A 17,269-nucleotide genomic window follows, 5' to 3' on the forward strand; every position below is an offset into this window, starting at 1 on the left:
TAACATAACCTCTCCAAATGTTCTGATAAAAGAACTCCAGAATCCCAGCCAATGATTTGGGGGAATTCTGAGAGTTCTTATTTCTGCAACAAGTTGAAAAATTCTGAATAGCATATTAGAAAGCAGATACTGTAGACATTTTTTTATACCCATTCTTCACTCCACCTGAAGCCAGGTATGCTGCATGAATCCAGTCCTGGTAGTTATTTTAGGGTAGAGTCTAGTGTACATACTCAGGCAACCGGTTTCAGTAAGTCATGATTGTTAACCATAGGATTGTAATATGATCACAGCTGTGCTTTTTTCTCTTAACAGTGCCACATGACAGAAATTCCAAGTGATAGTGTTTATTTTAAAAGGCTGTAAGAAAACATTTGTTAAAGAAAACAGAACACATTCCAGATATTAACGAGGTAAACAGAGCATTAATCGAGGGCTACCTGCACTGCAAAGAAGCTATATATTTTTTCAAATAAGCAGCCTCAAATCAGATAGAAGGCCTTTTCCCAGTAGTTTTCATTTAATGACCCCAGCTGGGACCAGCAATTTGCTTGTTAAGCAAAGTGGTCACTAAGTGAACCCACAACTTTGCTTATGATCTTACTTCAACTTTCCTTTGCTTTACAGACCTGCAAAGGCCATAAATGCAAGGGTCAGTCCCAAAATTATTTGTTCATCACTGTCATAACTATGAACGGTTACTAAAGGAGGACTACCTTCTCTTTTCTCAAAAAAAAAAAAATTAACCACAGTCTGAGTGTTATTTTTGCACAGCCAGATATTTAACCACACTGAGGATTATTCGCTTGTTTTCATCATTCACTAAAAACTAAAAAGCATATCCATATTGTTTACTACCTTCACTGATTTACTACAATCGCTTGTGCAATTATAATCCTTGCATAGCCCTTCTCTTAAATTAACGCTGGTATTTTAAATTTGCAGGTCTCCAATTCTGCTAAAGGAAAAGAAGAGATTATCAGCAGTAGCAAAGGAATGGAATTAGAATTATCGTGCTTATAGCTTTCCAATCCAGTAATGGCATGTTAATACAGTAAGTCATGGACGCATTCAGCAGGGCAGCAAAATATCACAAATGCATTTATGGTGGAAATGTAATTACATTGTCCTGAAGGATGTAATTGCAAAATAATGCAATGTGCATAGTGCCTCCAACCTTTCAATAAATTGCTATACTAAAATGTTAACGCATATTAGACCAAGAAGAGCTATTAGACAGCCTAATTTCTGGATTGTAATGATATTTTCCTGTTATCTGAAGTATGTTCTTCTGATCTTCATTGACACGGATTTAATTTTAACTGGCTTGTTATCGATCTTCCAGGTGTCCCACTGGATACCCGATACCAGCAACTTCCTTGTGAACCGGTGGACACCATTAAGATTTGCAAGACCGCATTGGTTAAACCACCAGCCTGTTTTCTCACTAAAGTTACTGCAGCTCTTGACAGGTGGTTCTTGGAGAGAGCAGGCTGGATTGCAACCATCGTTATCCACATCAAAGGTACTGAAAGGAGATGTATCCTGGTTATCTTCTTTTCTATATCCTCGAAATGCATCACCTAAGCAGGAACAAAAAAGAAAAAGAAAAAGAAAAAAGGAGGGAACATGGTTGAGATCATTCCAATTTACTTCTTCACAAGTATTTGGAATTAACGAGAGTCGTAATCATCTGCAAATCAAACACTCAGAGAAATGAAAAGAGTCTCTGTTAATTGCTGTTACAAATAAACAGCAGGAACAACTCAGAAGTCAGGCAATCGAGGGCTCTTTCCTCATTGCTTGCCAATAATAGAGAGCATTATCCCACAATCCTTGAGTCAGCAGAAAGCTACCAGCATGAAACGTGTTGTCCTCGTTGCCAAATCCTATCCTGGCTCTATTTTCTCTCTTCCCAGTTGTCTGGCCATCAAGGGACTTGGTTTCTCTTCAAGGGAATTGATGAGAAAACCAGATTTACACATCCTCATTCTTTCCTTGAACACTTGTGCAGCTAAAGATATTAGGCTGCTTCTCTATAGGCTGTGCACAAGATGAAGGAAGAAAGTAAAATACTGCCAGGACATATTGTGCCATATTAGGTGCAAGTTGGAGACATTTCTTGACAACAGAAAGTAAACCAAGTGCAGGCAAATTTGGGGGAGATTGGATGCTCTCTCTCTCTCTCTCTCTCTCTCTCTCTCTCTCTCTCTCTCTCTCTCTCTCTCTCTCTCCCTCCCTCCCTCCCTCCCTCTCTCTCATCAACGCACACACACACACACACAGGCACCACATACATATAATGTATAATGCACTGCCTTTGAAGACCACTGGAAGTTTCAACTGGTCCAGAATGCAGCATGGGCATGGGCAGTGATGAGCATGCCTGGGGATATCCATATAACACTTCTGCTTTGCAAACTGCACTGGTTGCTTCTGGGTGCAATTCAAGATGTTGTTCATTACCTCTAAAGAGGGCATAGAGCAGAGGTCCCCAATTTTTGGGGCGCCAGGGACGGTTCCATGGAGAGAGATTTTTCCGCGGACCGGAGGGTGCGTGGTTTTATGTGCTGCCTGCATCTCGTGGATGGGGCTTTGCTTGTTTGTGTGGCCCAGTTGCTGGCATTCCGCGGCCTGGTACTGTTCCATGGACTGGGGGTTGGGGACCCCTGGCATAGAGGGCTTGAGGGACCACCTAGTATAATATCTGCCTGGCCAATCTAGTCTGGCAGGGTTTGTGTACTCTGGCTTCCTTCAATTAAACAATAACATCAGAACCCCAGAAACTTTCTCTATAGCAGGTCCTGCCCTCTGGAATGAGTTTCCTCCCCCTGAGGTTTGAAGAACCCCCCCCCCAAATCGTACTGGGCCTTCGAAAGTCCTTGAAGACCTGGCTCTTTGCCCAGGCCTTTCATGAGCATGATTGAAATCTCTTTTCTTGTTATCTCTGCCAACTTTGCTCCTTTTGTTTTGTTTTGGACTGGTATCTTTTTTTTTTTTTTGCTTTTAAAAGTTTTAACAATTTATAAACCTCCCAGAGAAACTGGGAGGAATCAGGTGGCATATAAATTTAATTTACAGATAGTCTCATTTAATAAATACAAAGGGACCAGCAAAGGGACCAGCAAGTGAAATGGTCACTAAGTGAAACTGCAACTGCGCTTATGATCTTGCTTCAGCTTTCCTTTCCCTTAGAGACCTGCAAAGGTTGTAAGTGCAAGGATCGGTCGCAAAATTACTTTTTCATCACTATCATAATTGTGAGTGGCTAAATGAGTGGGACAGTTGCTAAATGAGGATTACCTTATGGGAAGTCAGCCCCCCAGAGAAGGAAATATTAAAAGGGCAGAAAAATATATTTCCTCAAAGAATCCTAAAGAGGCAGAAAAGCATGCCCAGTTTTCTTTATAGTCCTAAGTCTCCCTCCCCCAAGCAGAAATCAGCTCTATAGAAATGCAGATGTAAACCATCCAGGAAGGTTGGAGGCTCCCACTAGAAGATTAAGAAGACAAAGACACCTAAAATCTACATATCCCACCCAAACTCTAAGACAGGACATTAGGATTAACCCACAGATGCCAAAGGGCACACCCAGACTCAGGTCAGAATACATGGCACAGGAAATACAAAGCCTCAAACAGGAACAGGAAACAACTCCAAACAAAAGGCTCCAGAGGGTATAAAAACCTACTCCCTACATGTGCTTGCTCTCTTTTCTTCCACGGCCATCTTTCTGTCTGGCTCTCCTCTTCAATAAACTGCAACCTTCTTTCTAAAGCAGTCACCATGTTGTTTATTCCCAGCTTGGACTGAACCATGATGAAGACTTTTCCTTCAGCAACCTCTAATAATAATAATTTAAACAGACTCCCAAAGAATGACTGGGAATACATTTTAACTTACCTCTCCTACCATCACTCCAGCAAACTATGAAGGTTATCGTTTTTGAACTCTGGGATACTAATATATTAGTTATATCATTTTAATCCAGACAATGAATTTACAATTTGCATTTGGGGGGAAAAAATCCACAATGTTAAGATTGAGTTGGAATCAGTTTGGTGTAGTGGTTAAGCCATCAGGCTAGAAACTGGGAGATTTGTGAATTCTAGTCCCATCTTGGACATAAAGCCAGATAGTAACCGTGGGCCAGTCACTCTCTCTTAGTCCTAGAAAGCAGGTAATGGCAAACCACATCCCAAAATCTTACCAAGAAAACTGCAGGGACTATTCCAGGCAGTCACCAGGAATCAAGAGTGACTTGAAAGTACCAACAAAAATAAATAAAACAAAAAATAATTGGAATATGAACAATTTTACAGATTGCAGCAGGGAATCAAGGGCCAAATCCCACTTTCTCCAATGACAGCAACTTGATTTAATTTTAGCCATTTACTTATAGCTGACAGAATAATTTATTCTGGGAATGGCCCATGGACTTTTTTTATCAAAGAGCATAAAACTAGATGCCACTTGGCCAATGTAACATAAAGAGTTGGGTTAAAAGGACCCAAGGTGTATTCTTTCTTTGTAATTTGGTTTTAGAATATCCAGTGCAACTACAGACATTATTCATTGCCCTATTTTCCCGTGTATAGAAACTTGCTCTGAAAAAACAACTGTTTGGGCATCCAAATCTTACCAGCATTTCCAGAATAACGTCCTAGATGTATTTTAAAGGAGCACATTTCATCCTCTAGCCAAAAGCTGTCATACGATGCGTACCCATACATGTCATCTTCAGACTCCAAGTCTATATAAAGCATGAAACTGGTTGTTTTCTGGTTTGCTGTGTGGAAAATCTTTCGGAGGCCAAGCCAAAATTCCCCTATTAAAAAAAAAACAAAATATAGACTTTAAAAATCCTTATCCTGGCTCATTCTAAGGATCTGAAGTTCAAAGGTTTGTCTGCAGAACATCAACTTGCCCATCACTCAATTGTCATCAGAATTGGGAGATCTGGGGAGCTGAGAAAAAATTACTAGGTACATTGGGCTGGCTTCTTCTCTAAAGTCCAAGGGAGGGAGGAATGTGTTACTAAATGTATAAACCAGGGGTAGTCAACCTTGGCTCTTTTATGACTCGTGGACTTCAACTCCCAGAATTCCTGAGCCAGCACAGCTGGCTCAGCACAGCTGGCTCAGGAATTCTGGGAGTTGAAGTCCACGAGTCATAAAAGAGCCAAGGTTGACTACCCCTGGTTTATACATTTAGTAACACATTAATACAGCAACAGTTCTGGCATGGCATTTTCCCAAAAATAAAAATAAATAAGTATCAAGATAGCTAAGTATAAATAAGGTTGGCATGTTATTATTAGCCAATAATTTTCAATGCTTTGACACAAAATGTTTACTTATGCAGGATTTTTTTTTTATTGCAAATCCTTCTGATGTAAGTTTTTCATTAAAATTATACAATTACAGGTGTTTGCATGCAAACTTTCAGAAATAGACTTTTTTAAAAAATGCCGTTTGTTTATAATGAGGACAAATCATGATGGATTCATCCTTTTGCAAAGATTAATAGAAGCAGAATGGCCAAATATGATCCTGGTGGGAAACATGGAGAAATTCTTCTTTATCTGTGTGGCCAATTGCCATTTTTCAGCTCCTTCCCCCCCCCCCCCCGTTTTCCCTCATTCAATGTCCTGTTCAGCATCATCAAGTTGCATACATGTAGTCCTCACCTTATTACCAGTCTCTTAGAGAGCATTCAAGATTCCAATGAAACCCACCCCAAACCTACTTATGACCCAGTTTCAAAATCACATCACCCCCACACAGGTCACATGACCGCATTTTGGGTGCTCAGCAACCAGCCCACATTTACTGCCATGTGACTGCAATTTTTGATGTTTTTGTCAGAAAATGTTGTTTACAGTTTCTGGGGCGGGGGAGTCCATAACAAACAAAGAGTTCACTTAACAATGGTGGCATTTGCTTAATCATCCAATATCTCAAGGGCTGCCACAAAGAAGAGGGAGTCAAGCTATTCTCCAAGACGCCTGAAGGCAGGACAAGAAGCAATGGGTGGAAACTAATCAAGGAGAGAAGCAACTTAGAACTAAGGAGAAACTTCCTGACAGTTAGAACAATTAACCAGTCGAACAACCTGCCTCCAGAAGCGGTGAATGCGCCAACACTGGAGGCTTTTAAGAAGAGACTGGACAGCCATTTGTCCGAAATGGTATAGGGTTTCCTGCCTGAGCAGGGGGTTGGACTAGATGACCTCCAAGGTGCCTTCCAACTTTACTATTATTATTATTATTATTACCACTGCAAAAAAGATTGTAAAAATGGGTCTGATCATGTGATGACCTGATTTATGACCGTCACGATTTATGAGTACAATTGTAAAGCGTATGAAATCAGGAGCCAGATTAGTTCAAATGAATACAGGTTATTGCAAGCTGAAGCTCTCTACAAGAACCTGAACTGCTAACGGTCAAAGCAAATTGGTGGCAGATAAGAGTCAATGGAATTCAAGATGGGCTGGATTTAGATCTCTTGTGAATGTGAAGGGACTCAAGACTGATGACACGCTTGATCCTTTCCTCGGGCTCAGCCTGGTCATCTCCTACAATAATTGAGCTTGGCAATTATAGCCATAAGTCAAGGACTACCCATACTGTGTTAATCAAGATACCATCCATGCATCTCTTCTTGTATATCCAGTTCTTCATCCAATAAGAACCAGATTACAATCTTTTGCCTAACTAGTTATGTCTCTTCTCTAAAAAAAACAAAGATGTATCTCCACTGCTCAATCCTAAAGAGAGAAGGCCCTAAAGAGAGAAGGCCCTTGAAATTACAGACTATGAGATGAGTGTTTGCTCGAGATAATGGCTTGCAGAAACATGGATTCCCCTAAGCATTATAAATCATTTAACATCAGTTCATAAGGGGATCTCAGTATTTAAGCTTTCCATTTACAGCTCTCTAGTGTTAGAAGAAAGGACGCCTTGTTCTTGTTCTCCCACCTGATATTTGGATTCATCAGACTTGACTTGACCTTTCAGATTATTCTAAGGCAGGGGTAGTCAACCTTGGCTCTTTTATGACTCGTGGACTTCAACTCCCAGAATTCCTGAGCCAGCTGTGCTGGCTCAGGAATTCTGGGAGTTGAAGTCCACGAGTCATAAAGAGCCAAGGTTGACTACCCTGTCCTAAGGTATCTCCTCTAGTATCATTTGAAGATGAAGATGGTTGAAGTGGTTGTGAATCTTTTACATCTAAGACCACAGATGTTTGTAAACCAAACATTCATTGTAATTGTCTGCTGTTTTGACCCACACATTAGGACATTGAGGTACATTGGAGTAACTAGGAAGAGGTGTAGCATGAATAATAAATTGATACCTGAAAGGTCACCAAATCCATCCAAATATTCCGACCATGTCCTTTGAAACTCAACTGTTCCTTCAGTTCTCTTCTGAATCACTGTCCATCCCCCTCCTCTAAAATCCATTTCACACAAAGCCTAAAATGATTAAAGGCAGGGGAAGAATCTTGTAATAAGCCAGTGTGATGCATCAGTTAACCCATCAGTGTGAAGGGTTAAAACAGAGGAAACGTAGGTTGACTTCCACTCTCACTGAGTGATTTGATGCCAGTCTTTCTTTTTCAACCTGGCCTAATTCAAAGGTTGATTAGCATGGGAATAAAATTAAGGATCCTCAATAATCCAGCTGGTGGTCTTAGTGAAAACCTGCCTCATGAATCTAATGAATCATATTTTTTAACAAAACAAGTGGAAACTAACTAAGGAGAGAAGCAATCTAGAACTAAGAAGAAACTTCCTGACAGTTAGAACAATTAACCAGTGGAACAACCTGCCTCCAGAAGTGATGAATGCTCCAACACTGGACATTTTTAAGAAGAGACTGGACAGCCATTTGTCTGAAATGGTATAGGTCCGTTCCAACTTTATTATTATTATAAGTTACAAATCCAGCATATGGACTTTTTCACGTAAATGAAACAAAATTAATTCTAATGCCCATATGGAATGTGAATATGTATGAAGCTGGATCTTATGTTTTGCAAGCAATTGAGAATCAGTAAGAGTCTGGTAGCGTATTCAGACTAACGAATTTTATCAAATTTTATCATAAACTTTTCTTAAAAAATAAAATTTTATCTGCAATGTAAAAAAAAAAAGCAGACCCTGAAACTTCAAACAAAATAAACAAGGTTTCTTTTTTTTAAAAAAACTTTAAAATTGCTAAAAATGGCTTTGAAAGTATATTCTGTGTAATTTTGTCTATTTAGAAAAGGAATATCAGGATCCATGGTTATTGGATCAGTAAAGTGAAATGTGGTTGCATCTTTAATTTTAAAAGCAGGCAAGAAAATTTTCATAGGCTGCTGCAGTGTAAAATAATTTTAACAATTTGGAGCAGCACACAAAGGTAGCAGAATACCTTAATTGTAAGTATTTTGTTGTTTGATATCATATCCGGGGGGGGGGAGGAGTGTTTTTTTCTGCTACAAGTTCAGGAGTATAATTTCTTTGGTGTTTAAACCAGGAGACCTATCAATTTTTTTTTACACTTCTTGGTCTTGATCCCTCTGAAACTTGAAATTTCATTCCTCATTTTATTATCTGTCATGACATGTTTTCCATTGGTTTCTGATCTACATCCATTCTTATAACTAAATATTTCTACTTATTTGATGACTTCGATTTTTGTAGACACTGGTATTAATTTCTAAGAGCTGGGAAAACGTTAACATTGGTCGAAACAATTTTTGTCATTTCTGAAAGTATTCCAGTGTACGCTGAAACATTCCATGCTTTCTAACTCATAGGGGGGGGAAATCCATTAATGGCTTTTGGGGAAAAAATGCAAATGATTTAAAAGTATGCTTGTTTGAAAATACAAACTGCTTAGAGAGGGCTGTGATGCATTACGAAAAGGTATATAAGTCTAAGTGCTATTGCTATTGCTATATAACAGCTCACTTTTTATGTTGCGTTTTCTCTATGAAGTTTCCTGCATAGTTTCATCAATGTGCTGAATTAAAAGCACATTTTCTTAGGTTTTTATTAGTCACTCATTTTGTAAGCAACAGTGTTGGGATAGGCCCAAGAAGGGTAGATGGTTGACAGAGCAGCTTAGAACTCTGGAACTGTTTTATGTGCAGTTCTGTTCTGAGTCTGTTTTGTCATAAATCATAAAATAGCTAAGGCTAAACATCTATCAAAGAAAATACTTTTTCTCCATGAACTTTCTGTTGATGGGCAGATGAGCAAAGGGTGGGAAAAACAGGCTTATGATTTCAGATATCATGAGGTCCTATTGTTTTGATTTGTTAAAATTACAGTTCCATACAAAATAATGTTTTTCTTTTGGGGATTTTCCAAAATTTTGCCTAACTTTGCCACTGAATGTTATCAGAGCTTTTTATGGCTAAACCCTTTTTAGCCTAGTGCAGTGGTGGCGAACCTATGGCATGGGTGCCAGAGGCAGCACTCAGAGCCCTCTCTGTGGGCACACGTGCCGTTGCCCCAGCCTTGCCTCCCCCCATGACCCCCTCCTCTCCAGCAGCCCCCCTGAAGGAGAGTCGCCCTCGAGCGTGGCCCACACGGAGCAACGCAGCTAAGGACATGGCAGCCAGGCAGCGTAGACAAGACTCTGCCCTCACACCCCATCATGCAGTTGATGCTGCAGGGCGCGGGCAGAGGGTGTGGCCACCATAGCGCTGCTGGGCTGCCTGGGCGATCTGCAGCAGGCCCTGAAGGCGGTGAGTGGTCCTGTGGGCAGGCAGGGCAGGGGATGGGGGGCAGAGCGGGGCCGGGGCCAGTTTTGGGGCACTCGGTCTCTAAAAGGTTCACCATCACTGGCCTAGTGAGTTGTGTGAACTCAGCCTGTGAGCTGTGTGAACTTGTCTAGCATTCTGAGAAGCCAGAACACGGGATTAATTGAATCAACCTAGGTCAGGTTTCCTGTGGATAAGCTGTACTAAGGAAAAAGAAAATTCAAGCAAATAGTAAATATGAAAAATCAATATTACCTCAAAGGGATAACTTGCTCCTTCTGGATGGATTATATATAAACCGGTTGGAGTTTTTGTAACTGAGCCAATGGTATCTTTAATATCACTGCAATCTAAACCTACAGGACAATATTACAAGGGATGTTTTAGTTAAATAAAAGAGATCCTTTTTCATGCCAGTTATTTGTTCAATATTGCAACTCTTCAACATGGATTTCCCTGTACAATAGATCTTTCCACTGACAGAACTATTCTTTTCTCCCCAAGTTAAAAGAATTCTGGCTAGTTATGATAGGTGGAAATCTTCAGAACCCAAGAAGTTCTGTAACTGTTCTGACTCCTGCATTCAAGATTTTAGTCTGGATTTGTTTCATTATAAAAAAATAATGTTATCAAAGCTCTAAATCAGGCATGTCGAACCTGCAGCCTGCAGGGTGCATGTGGCCCCATAAGAGACTTTTTTCGGCACTCGGTCTCTAAAAGGTTAATAATCATCTTACTCTGCTCCCTTTTCCAAAATTAGCTATAGGTGATTTGACCCATAAATTCTTACTGTATTCCAGATAGTGAGCAGGCATTTGTGACCTATTCAGAATGAAACAAACTTCAAAAACAGTAATAAAAACTGTTTGACTTTCCCAACAATCAAACTTTAAAAACATTAATACAGTAAAAGACACTCTATCGGATGTATCTCTTTTATGGTAGAAACATGCTGTCTTATAGTTCAATATGTATTACAGTAAATACCGTAAAATCTAAGCAGGAATTTTAAAAAGCCCTTTACCATGAGACTGGACTGCTCGATGGGGAAATACATCAATCGGTTTTCTGGACATGTCTGTATTTAATTGCATAACTCGGCTCATAAGTTCATTAATCTGCATATGCAAAAAGAGAAATGTTTAAAAATCTTCAACATGTGGAGGTACTCAATAGTATATTCTTTTGGCCATTGCTTTGTAATGCTAACACTGGATGTGAGCCAATTGAAATTAAATAATTCCTGTGCTGCAATTAATTTATTGGAGGAAAACTCTATTGCACAAAAAGGGTCTTGATTCTGAGCAATGCATTGTTATGGATCTGGAAGACTGGTTAGGGTAACCCCACAAAAATCATTTTTCTCTACTTCTTGAGCATAAAAAGTCAGTTCCAAGATTTTTAAAAGCTAAATATTTAAAAGCAGCACCTTAAGGCACTGTGTTTTAGAACTTTCTTTGCATTTCATTGGCTCAAGAAAATAGTTGAGACAGGAATTTTCCAATCATGTCTTTGCAACAAAAGTTGGCATGTTCAGATATACAGATGTGCACCACAATCCAGGGGAATGCCATGAGAAACCAAAGGACTTGCATGCAAGAATTTGAGTGCTATTTTCCAGTCAGGAGTCCCTACTTATTCTATTGAAAAGAAGATTTTGAAGTAGTAAAGGGGCTCCATCGTTGGAGATAATAAAAAAAAGATCCACAGATCACAATGGTTTGCTTTATCTTTCTCCTGTTTTTCTGGTTGTTCTTTTTTCCACAGATAACTGCATGTGTGCAATTTGGTCAGGAATGCTAACTTTTTTGAAAATCGAAACGTCTTGGGGAGGGCCGGTGGCAGGTTGGAATTGCGTCTGCAGAAGAGGCTGTTCCCTAAAGTTCCTCTTTGTTCTGAGGGAAACTTCCATTAGGAAGTTCCATTCAGCCATGGTAGCACAGTGGTTAGAATGCAGTATTGCAGGCTAATTCTGCCGACTGCCCACGGTTCGATCCTGACTGGCTAAAGGTTGACTCAGCCTTTCATCCTTCCAAGGTCGGTAAAATGAGGACCCAGATTGTTGGGGGCAACACGCTGACTCTGTAAACCGCTCAGCACTGTGAAGTAGTATATAAGTGCTACTGTTATTGCCTCTGAAAGTTTTCTTTCAGCCTGCTCTGACAGCCTGTACAAGAGTGGAGTTCTATGAAGGACAACAGCAATTAATATGTTTCAAGTCTTCCTTTTCTTGTATCACTTCCTGTTCTACCTGAATCCTCATTACAGATAGTCCTCGACTTATGACTACTATTGAGCCAAAAATTTCTGTTGCTAAGTGAATTTTGCCCTCATTTTACAATCTTTATTGCCACAGTTGTTAAGTGAACCACTGCAGTTGCTAAATTACTAACAGGGTTGTTAAGAGAATCTGGCTTCTCCACTGACTTTGCTTGTTAGAAGGTCGCAAAAGGTGACCCTGGGACACTGCAATCGTCATAAATACGAGTCAGTTGATCACACTGAATTTTGATCACACGACCATCAGGAGGCTGCAACCGTTGCAAGTGTGAAAAATGTTCATTTTTTTCAGCGCCGTTGTAACTCTGAACGGTCACTAAATGAACTGTTGTAAGTCGAGGACACCTATATGTTGGCAATTTGGGTTTTTGAAAACTTGCTTGCCTCATGAGACTCATGTCCTTTGTGACCAGTCTTAAATTTTGGCATACATTGATTCTCCAATCACTTAATAACCTAAATTAATAATAACCTAAATTAGGGCTGATTAAATAAATTACACCTAATATTTTCTTGTATAGATCATATCTGTACTTTAAAAAAAATCAAAATGTCTAACTATTTCTGGTCAACCTGAAGAATTCTTAAGAAATTTCAAGACTCTTATCTAGATTTTCAGTGATGTGATTGGCTTTTTCAAAGCCTTTCAAGGGTGGAATTATGTTTTTTCAGACATTATAAGATAGAACAATATTTTTTTTCACAACAATATAACAAACTGTTTTTGGAGAAATTGCCCAATTTATCTGTTAATTAGAATTTTTTTTATTTTAATTGTAAACAGTTCAATTATATTATCGTTGCCCAAAAAGAAATCCATTTAGCAAATATTGGCCAGTACCTGATCGGAGAGATAATCTAGAGAAGACTGGTGATCATCCATCATGTTCCGTATCATTTTCTTAGTACTTCTTGCATATTCAATTAGAGAATTCTGCAAATTCCCTTTAAACATATAGATTTCCAGCTATGTTACAGTAATTAAGAGAATGCATTGTATAATTAAGAGAGGCAATGCAAAATTTTGTTTACAATTTTTCTTTTGTTAACCATATTAAATGGGTTTGTTTGTACAAAACCTTTTTAAACAGAATTTGATTTTTTTTAATTGAAAAGAACTGTAATGAAAGCTCCAGTTTTTACAAAAATAATAACTGGCAGGAAAGGAAAACCATCTGTCAGATATAGATAATATTGAGTTAACAAGCCAAATACTTCAGTATATATGCTTATAAATGTCAGGGTTACTAGATGTAAAACACTTTGAAACAAATTAGAATTCCAACAGAATGAACTGATCTGGAAAATGACATTTATTTCATCACCATGGTAAAAAAAGAACTATCAAGTGTCTTTCTCTGAAAAGACCAGTTCACAAGTAGTGTACTGCCAAATACCAGTATGAATAGGCCCTTGAGGAGAAATCTAGCATGCAGATAGGAACATACTGTATGAGAGAAAGCAATATTTTATTTCTTAATGTGAAGAATTCCATATTGTGGGAAATAATCTATACAAGGGACCATGACAGTGATGGATATGGCATGCATAAGAAGAAATCGATAAGCCATCAATTGATCAATTAGCAATGGCCTATCGGGGTCCTCAACCTTGGCAACTTTTAAGATTTGTGGACTTCAACTTCCAGAATTTCTCAGCTGGCTTTGCCAGCTGAGGAATTCTGGGACTTGAAGTCCACAAGTCTTAAAGTTGCCAAGGTTGAGGACCCTTGGCCTATAACATATAGGCTTATAGCAGTAGCCTATATAACATATACAGTAACCTATAACATATAGGCTATAAACATCTTGTCAGAGATTTGAATTGATGGTTTGCAGACTCCTGAAATATTATACAGGTTGTTTGGGTTCAAATAACAAATCATAGGAAAGAGTTGTTAAAATAAAAATATACATACGACACATGTAGTGTTTTCCTTCCCTTAATAGTTTAGCTTGAGAATCACAGGATGCATGACTCTTTTTCGTCTCTAAATTGTCCGTGGACAGATTTTTTGTTACTCGACCGGTGGGCTCCACCGCTACAGTTGCTGTAGAATTGCCCTGTAACATTAAATCAAACAAAACTTTATTTCTTAAAAATATTCTTTAATTTCTGCTGTATATGGGACCAAAGTGTCTAACATCATACAAACAAATAAACACAGCAGAAATTAGAAGCCTTTGCATTTTCAGAACTGAGAGAATGACTATTTTCCTTGTTTCAAATGCCCTTTTTTTTACTTCCATTCATATCATCCATATAATTTTTTATACAAGATTTGTAAGTTTCCCAAGATCAGACCGCCTTCATTCAGATCAATTACATCTTTCCCTTTTCTCTTAGTTTCACATACACGCATGTCTTCCTTTCCCTCCTCTTTTTCACTTTGCTTCACACATGATGTTTACCAATGACACCTCTTAAATCACAATCTTCCAGATGCTATTGCATTACTGGATACTCCATAAACACTGACCTGTGCCACCCATCCTACCTTTAGTTAATTAAAGCCTCCACATATTTTTTATGTGAAGACAGAAAAGACAGGTACAATATCATATGGCAAGCCACATCCTTGCCATATGAAGCATTCTTATACATGATAAGAACAGTGCCAATCATCCTGTCGTAGTGAACTATGAGCAAAACCAAACCCCATTTTAATCTCAAGTATACTCAGTGTTCTCTGCAAGCCAAGTTCTCTAATCTGCAAGGTATTTTGCAAGCCAATATGCCATTTCATATAGAACTATGAAAAGGTATATAAGTCGTCTAAGTGCTATTGCTATTCATGCATCAAACTGGTAGGTGTGTGCAGAATACATGCTTTGGATACAACTTCGCACACATAAACTTGGCACCAGTGATGGGATTTAGCTGGTTTGCACCAGTTCAGCAGAACCGGTAGCTAAATTTTGCTGAGTTCGGAGAACCAGCTGAATGTACACTGCTTCCGGAAGTCCATTCTAGGCCTGGGAGGCCTGGAGGAGACCTCCCAGGCCTAGAATGGCCCGCTGGAAGTGCATGGATGCCACTTCCGGAAGTCCGTTCTAGGCCTTGGAGGCCCGGGCGTGCATCCAATAAGAGAACCGGTTGTTTAGGTATTTGAATCCCACCACTGCTTGGCACCTTCCAGATGTTTTTGGGCTGCCATTCCCAGAATTCCCAGGCAACATAGTAGCTGGGACATTTCAAATACTAAATTTTTAAGATATCTGGAAAGAGTCAGTTTGATCTAGTGGTTAAGGCACTGGGTTAGAAACCAGGAGAGTGTGAGTTCTAGTCCTGCCTTAGGCATGAAATCTGTCTGGGGGACTTGGGGCCAGTCACTCTTTGTCAGCCCAACTAATATCACAAAATTGCTGTTGTGAGGAAAAGAGGAGGAAGAAGGAGTATTAGGTATGTTTGCCACTTAGAGTTATTTATAAAAATAATAAAAGGCTGGATTTAAAAAAAAATAAAGTAAAAAAGCTTAGAGAAAGCTATTCTGGGATATAAAGATACCTTTTTGGAAGAGTTTCTACATCAAATTTGAAGTCAAATGTTTGTGATAACCCTTTAAACATTTCTTTTTAGAGTAAAGGATAATATATTGAACTATTTTTTGAAACTAGGGTTTAAAAATGCTTTGGTTATTTAAATATTTCTACTGGGCCATTTTATCATATAAACACATATTCTCTTAGAACAGTTTGTAGTAAGTGATACTCATTGTAGAATTCCCTTTAACTTAATTTGCATTTGGAAAATTCTTGAATGCATTTAGTACAGATTAAAACTCCACTGAATGCAACGGAATAGACTTTCACTAAATATCTGTGGGGTGTTCATGTAATATTTTGTTTGTTGTTTCTATAGAAATTCATCATTGTATCTTCAGTTTCTGAGGCCAATAATATCATGCCAGAACATCATATGAAGCACATTCCCTAAAAGAATAACAAAATGTAATGGGCAAAGGCTGAAATTAGACACTCTAAGGGATAGATAAACTGAGAATAAACTAATTAAATCTCTTTCACCTAAACCTAATCCTTTGACAGGAAAAAAAAGAATTAAAAAAAAGAATTTCCAGAACTTTTAGTCATTTAAAACAGAGTGAAAAATAAAATCCACACTTAAAAGCAAAAAGTAAATTTGTCTTTAAAAAAAATCTAGAACTTTTTTCAAATCCAGTTTGAGTCTCCAGATAAAATTATAATAAACAAAAAGAATTACAAAAAAACCCCAACTTCCCCCCTTTTGTTAATATAAAAATATGCAATAGAACAAGTTACTGGAAATAACAAAACAACAAATTGAATTCAAGCCCGAAATATTTTTATTAGGTATAATTAATCCAAAAATTGAAAAATGACTCCAATACATCAATATACATATTATAACGGCTGCACGTATTACATATGCGCAACACTGGAAAAGTGAAAACATACCAACAAATGCAAAGATTATAGGAAAGATTTAGACTGTGCAGAGATGAACAAACTAACCTTAGAAATGAAAGACAAAGAAGTTACTGAATTTTACGAGGTATGGGACATGTATTATAGTTGGTTAGAATTGAGGAATAAAAAAGTAAGAGAAGTAATGTAAATAATTGTTAATAAATGTAAGAGATATAGGACATAGTATTGTTAAGGGAAAGGGAAAATGTATTGTGTATTGTGTATTTTGTCTGTTTGAAAAAATAAAAATAAAAAAATTATATAAAAAAGAAAAAAGAACAAGCACTTATTTCCAGATACATCTAGGAACCAGACTAAAAGATTGCAACACTCCCATATAATTTATCAAGACATGTTTCTATGTTTTACTTTTATTAATGATCTGGTAACTTTCCCTGCCTTTGCAGAAGTTAATGTCAAAATTCTTAGTTTCAACAAGGCTGAACAGAATCAACAGGAAAAAGCAAGCACAGTTGCTGTTGCTAATTGCTCCAATACAGCTTTAACAGAAATCTTTCAAAACAATTGAAGTGGTTTGGGGTGAAATAAACAATGCCATTTAAAAGCGGTCTATGGTTCTATCATTTATCAAGGAATACAACACAAACCTTACCATTGCAGAACATGGTGCGACACTATGAACTATCGAATCAGTCCAAATGAAAAATATAATATTTAGGAAGATCAGTGAGGTGGATCTATTAGGGTAGATCATGTCTGAGTTGGAAGAACAAACATTTTTCAAACGGTTTCAAATTGCCTGGAAAAAAAGGCTAT

The 17,269-nt window shown here is 38.2% G+C and overlaps 1 protein-coding gene across 1 annotated transcript; it reads right to left on the reverse strand.

Annotated features, from left to right (window-relative positions):
• Positions 1–343: 343 nt before the first annotated feature.
• On the reverse strand, positions 344–17,207 carry ANGPTL5 (angiopoietin like 5). Its single transcript, XM_015814725.1, has 8 exons — positions 17,106–17,207; positions 13,963–14,107; positions 12,886–12,989; positions 10,789–10,882; positions 10,020–10,120; positions 7,362–7,482; positions 4,643–4,828; positions 344–1,583 (listed from the first exon to the last, which is right to left on the reverse strand). The coding sequence occupies exons 1-8, from the start codon at positions 17,205–17,207 to the stop codon at positions 1,273–1,275; spliced, it is 1,164 nt and encodes a 387-aa protein (XP_015670211.1). The 3' UTR covers positions 344–1,272.
• Between the last annotated feature and the right edge of the window lie 62 nt (positions 17,208–17,269).

This window comes from Protobothrops mucrosquamatus, unplaced genomic scaffold (assembly GCF_001527695.2).
Source record: "Protobothrops mucrosquamatus isolate PMUCROS unplaced genomic scaffold, P.Mucros_1.0 scaffold277, whole genome shotgun sequence".
Lineage (NCBI taxonomy): Eukaryota > Metazoa > Chordata > Lepidosauria > Squamata > Viperidae > Protobothrops > Protobothrops mucrosquamatus.

What these genes read in the sequence shown, in the direction of transcription:
- ANGPTL5 (XM_015814725.1), bottom strand. Translation starts at nt 17,207, where the DNA reads ATGATCTACCCTAATAGATCCACCTCACTGATCTTCCTAAATATTATA. An exon ending in TGGATTTGGTGACCTTTCAG is followed by an intron (nt 4,829 to 7,361) that starts GTATCAATTTAT and finishes TTTTTTTAATAG; the next exon opens with GGGAATTTTGGCTTGGCCTC. An exon ending in ACGTTATTCTGGAAATGCTG is followed by an intron (nt 1,584 to 4,642) that starts GTAAGATTTGGA and finishes GTTCCTGCTTAG; the next exon opens with GTGATGCATTTCGAGGATAT.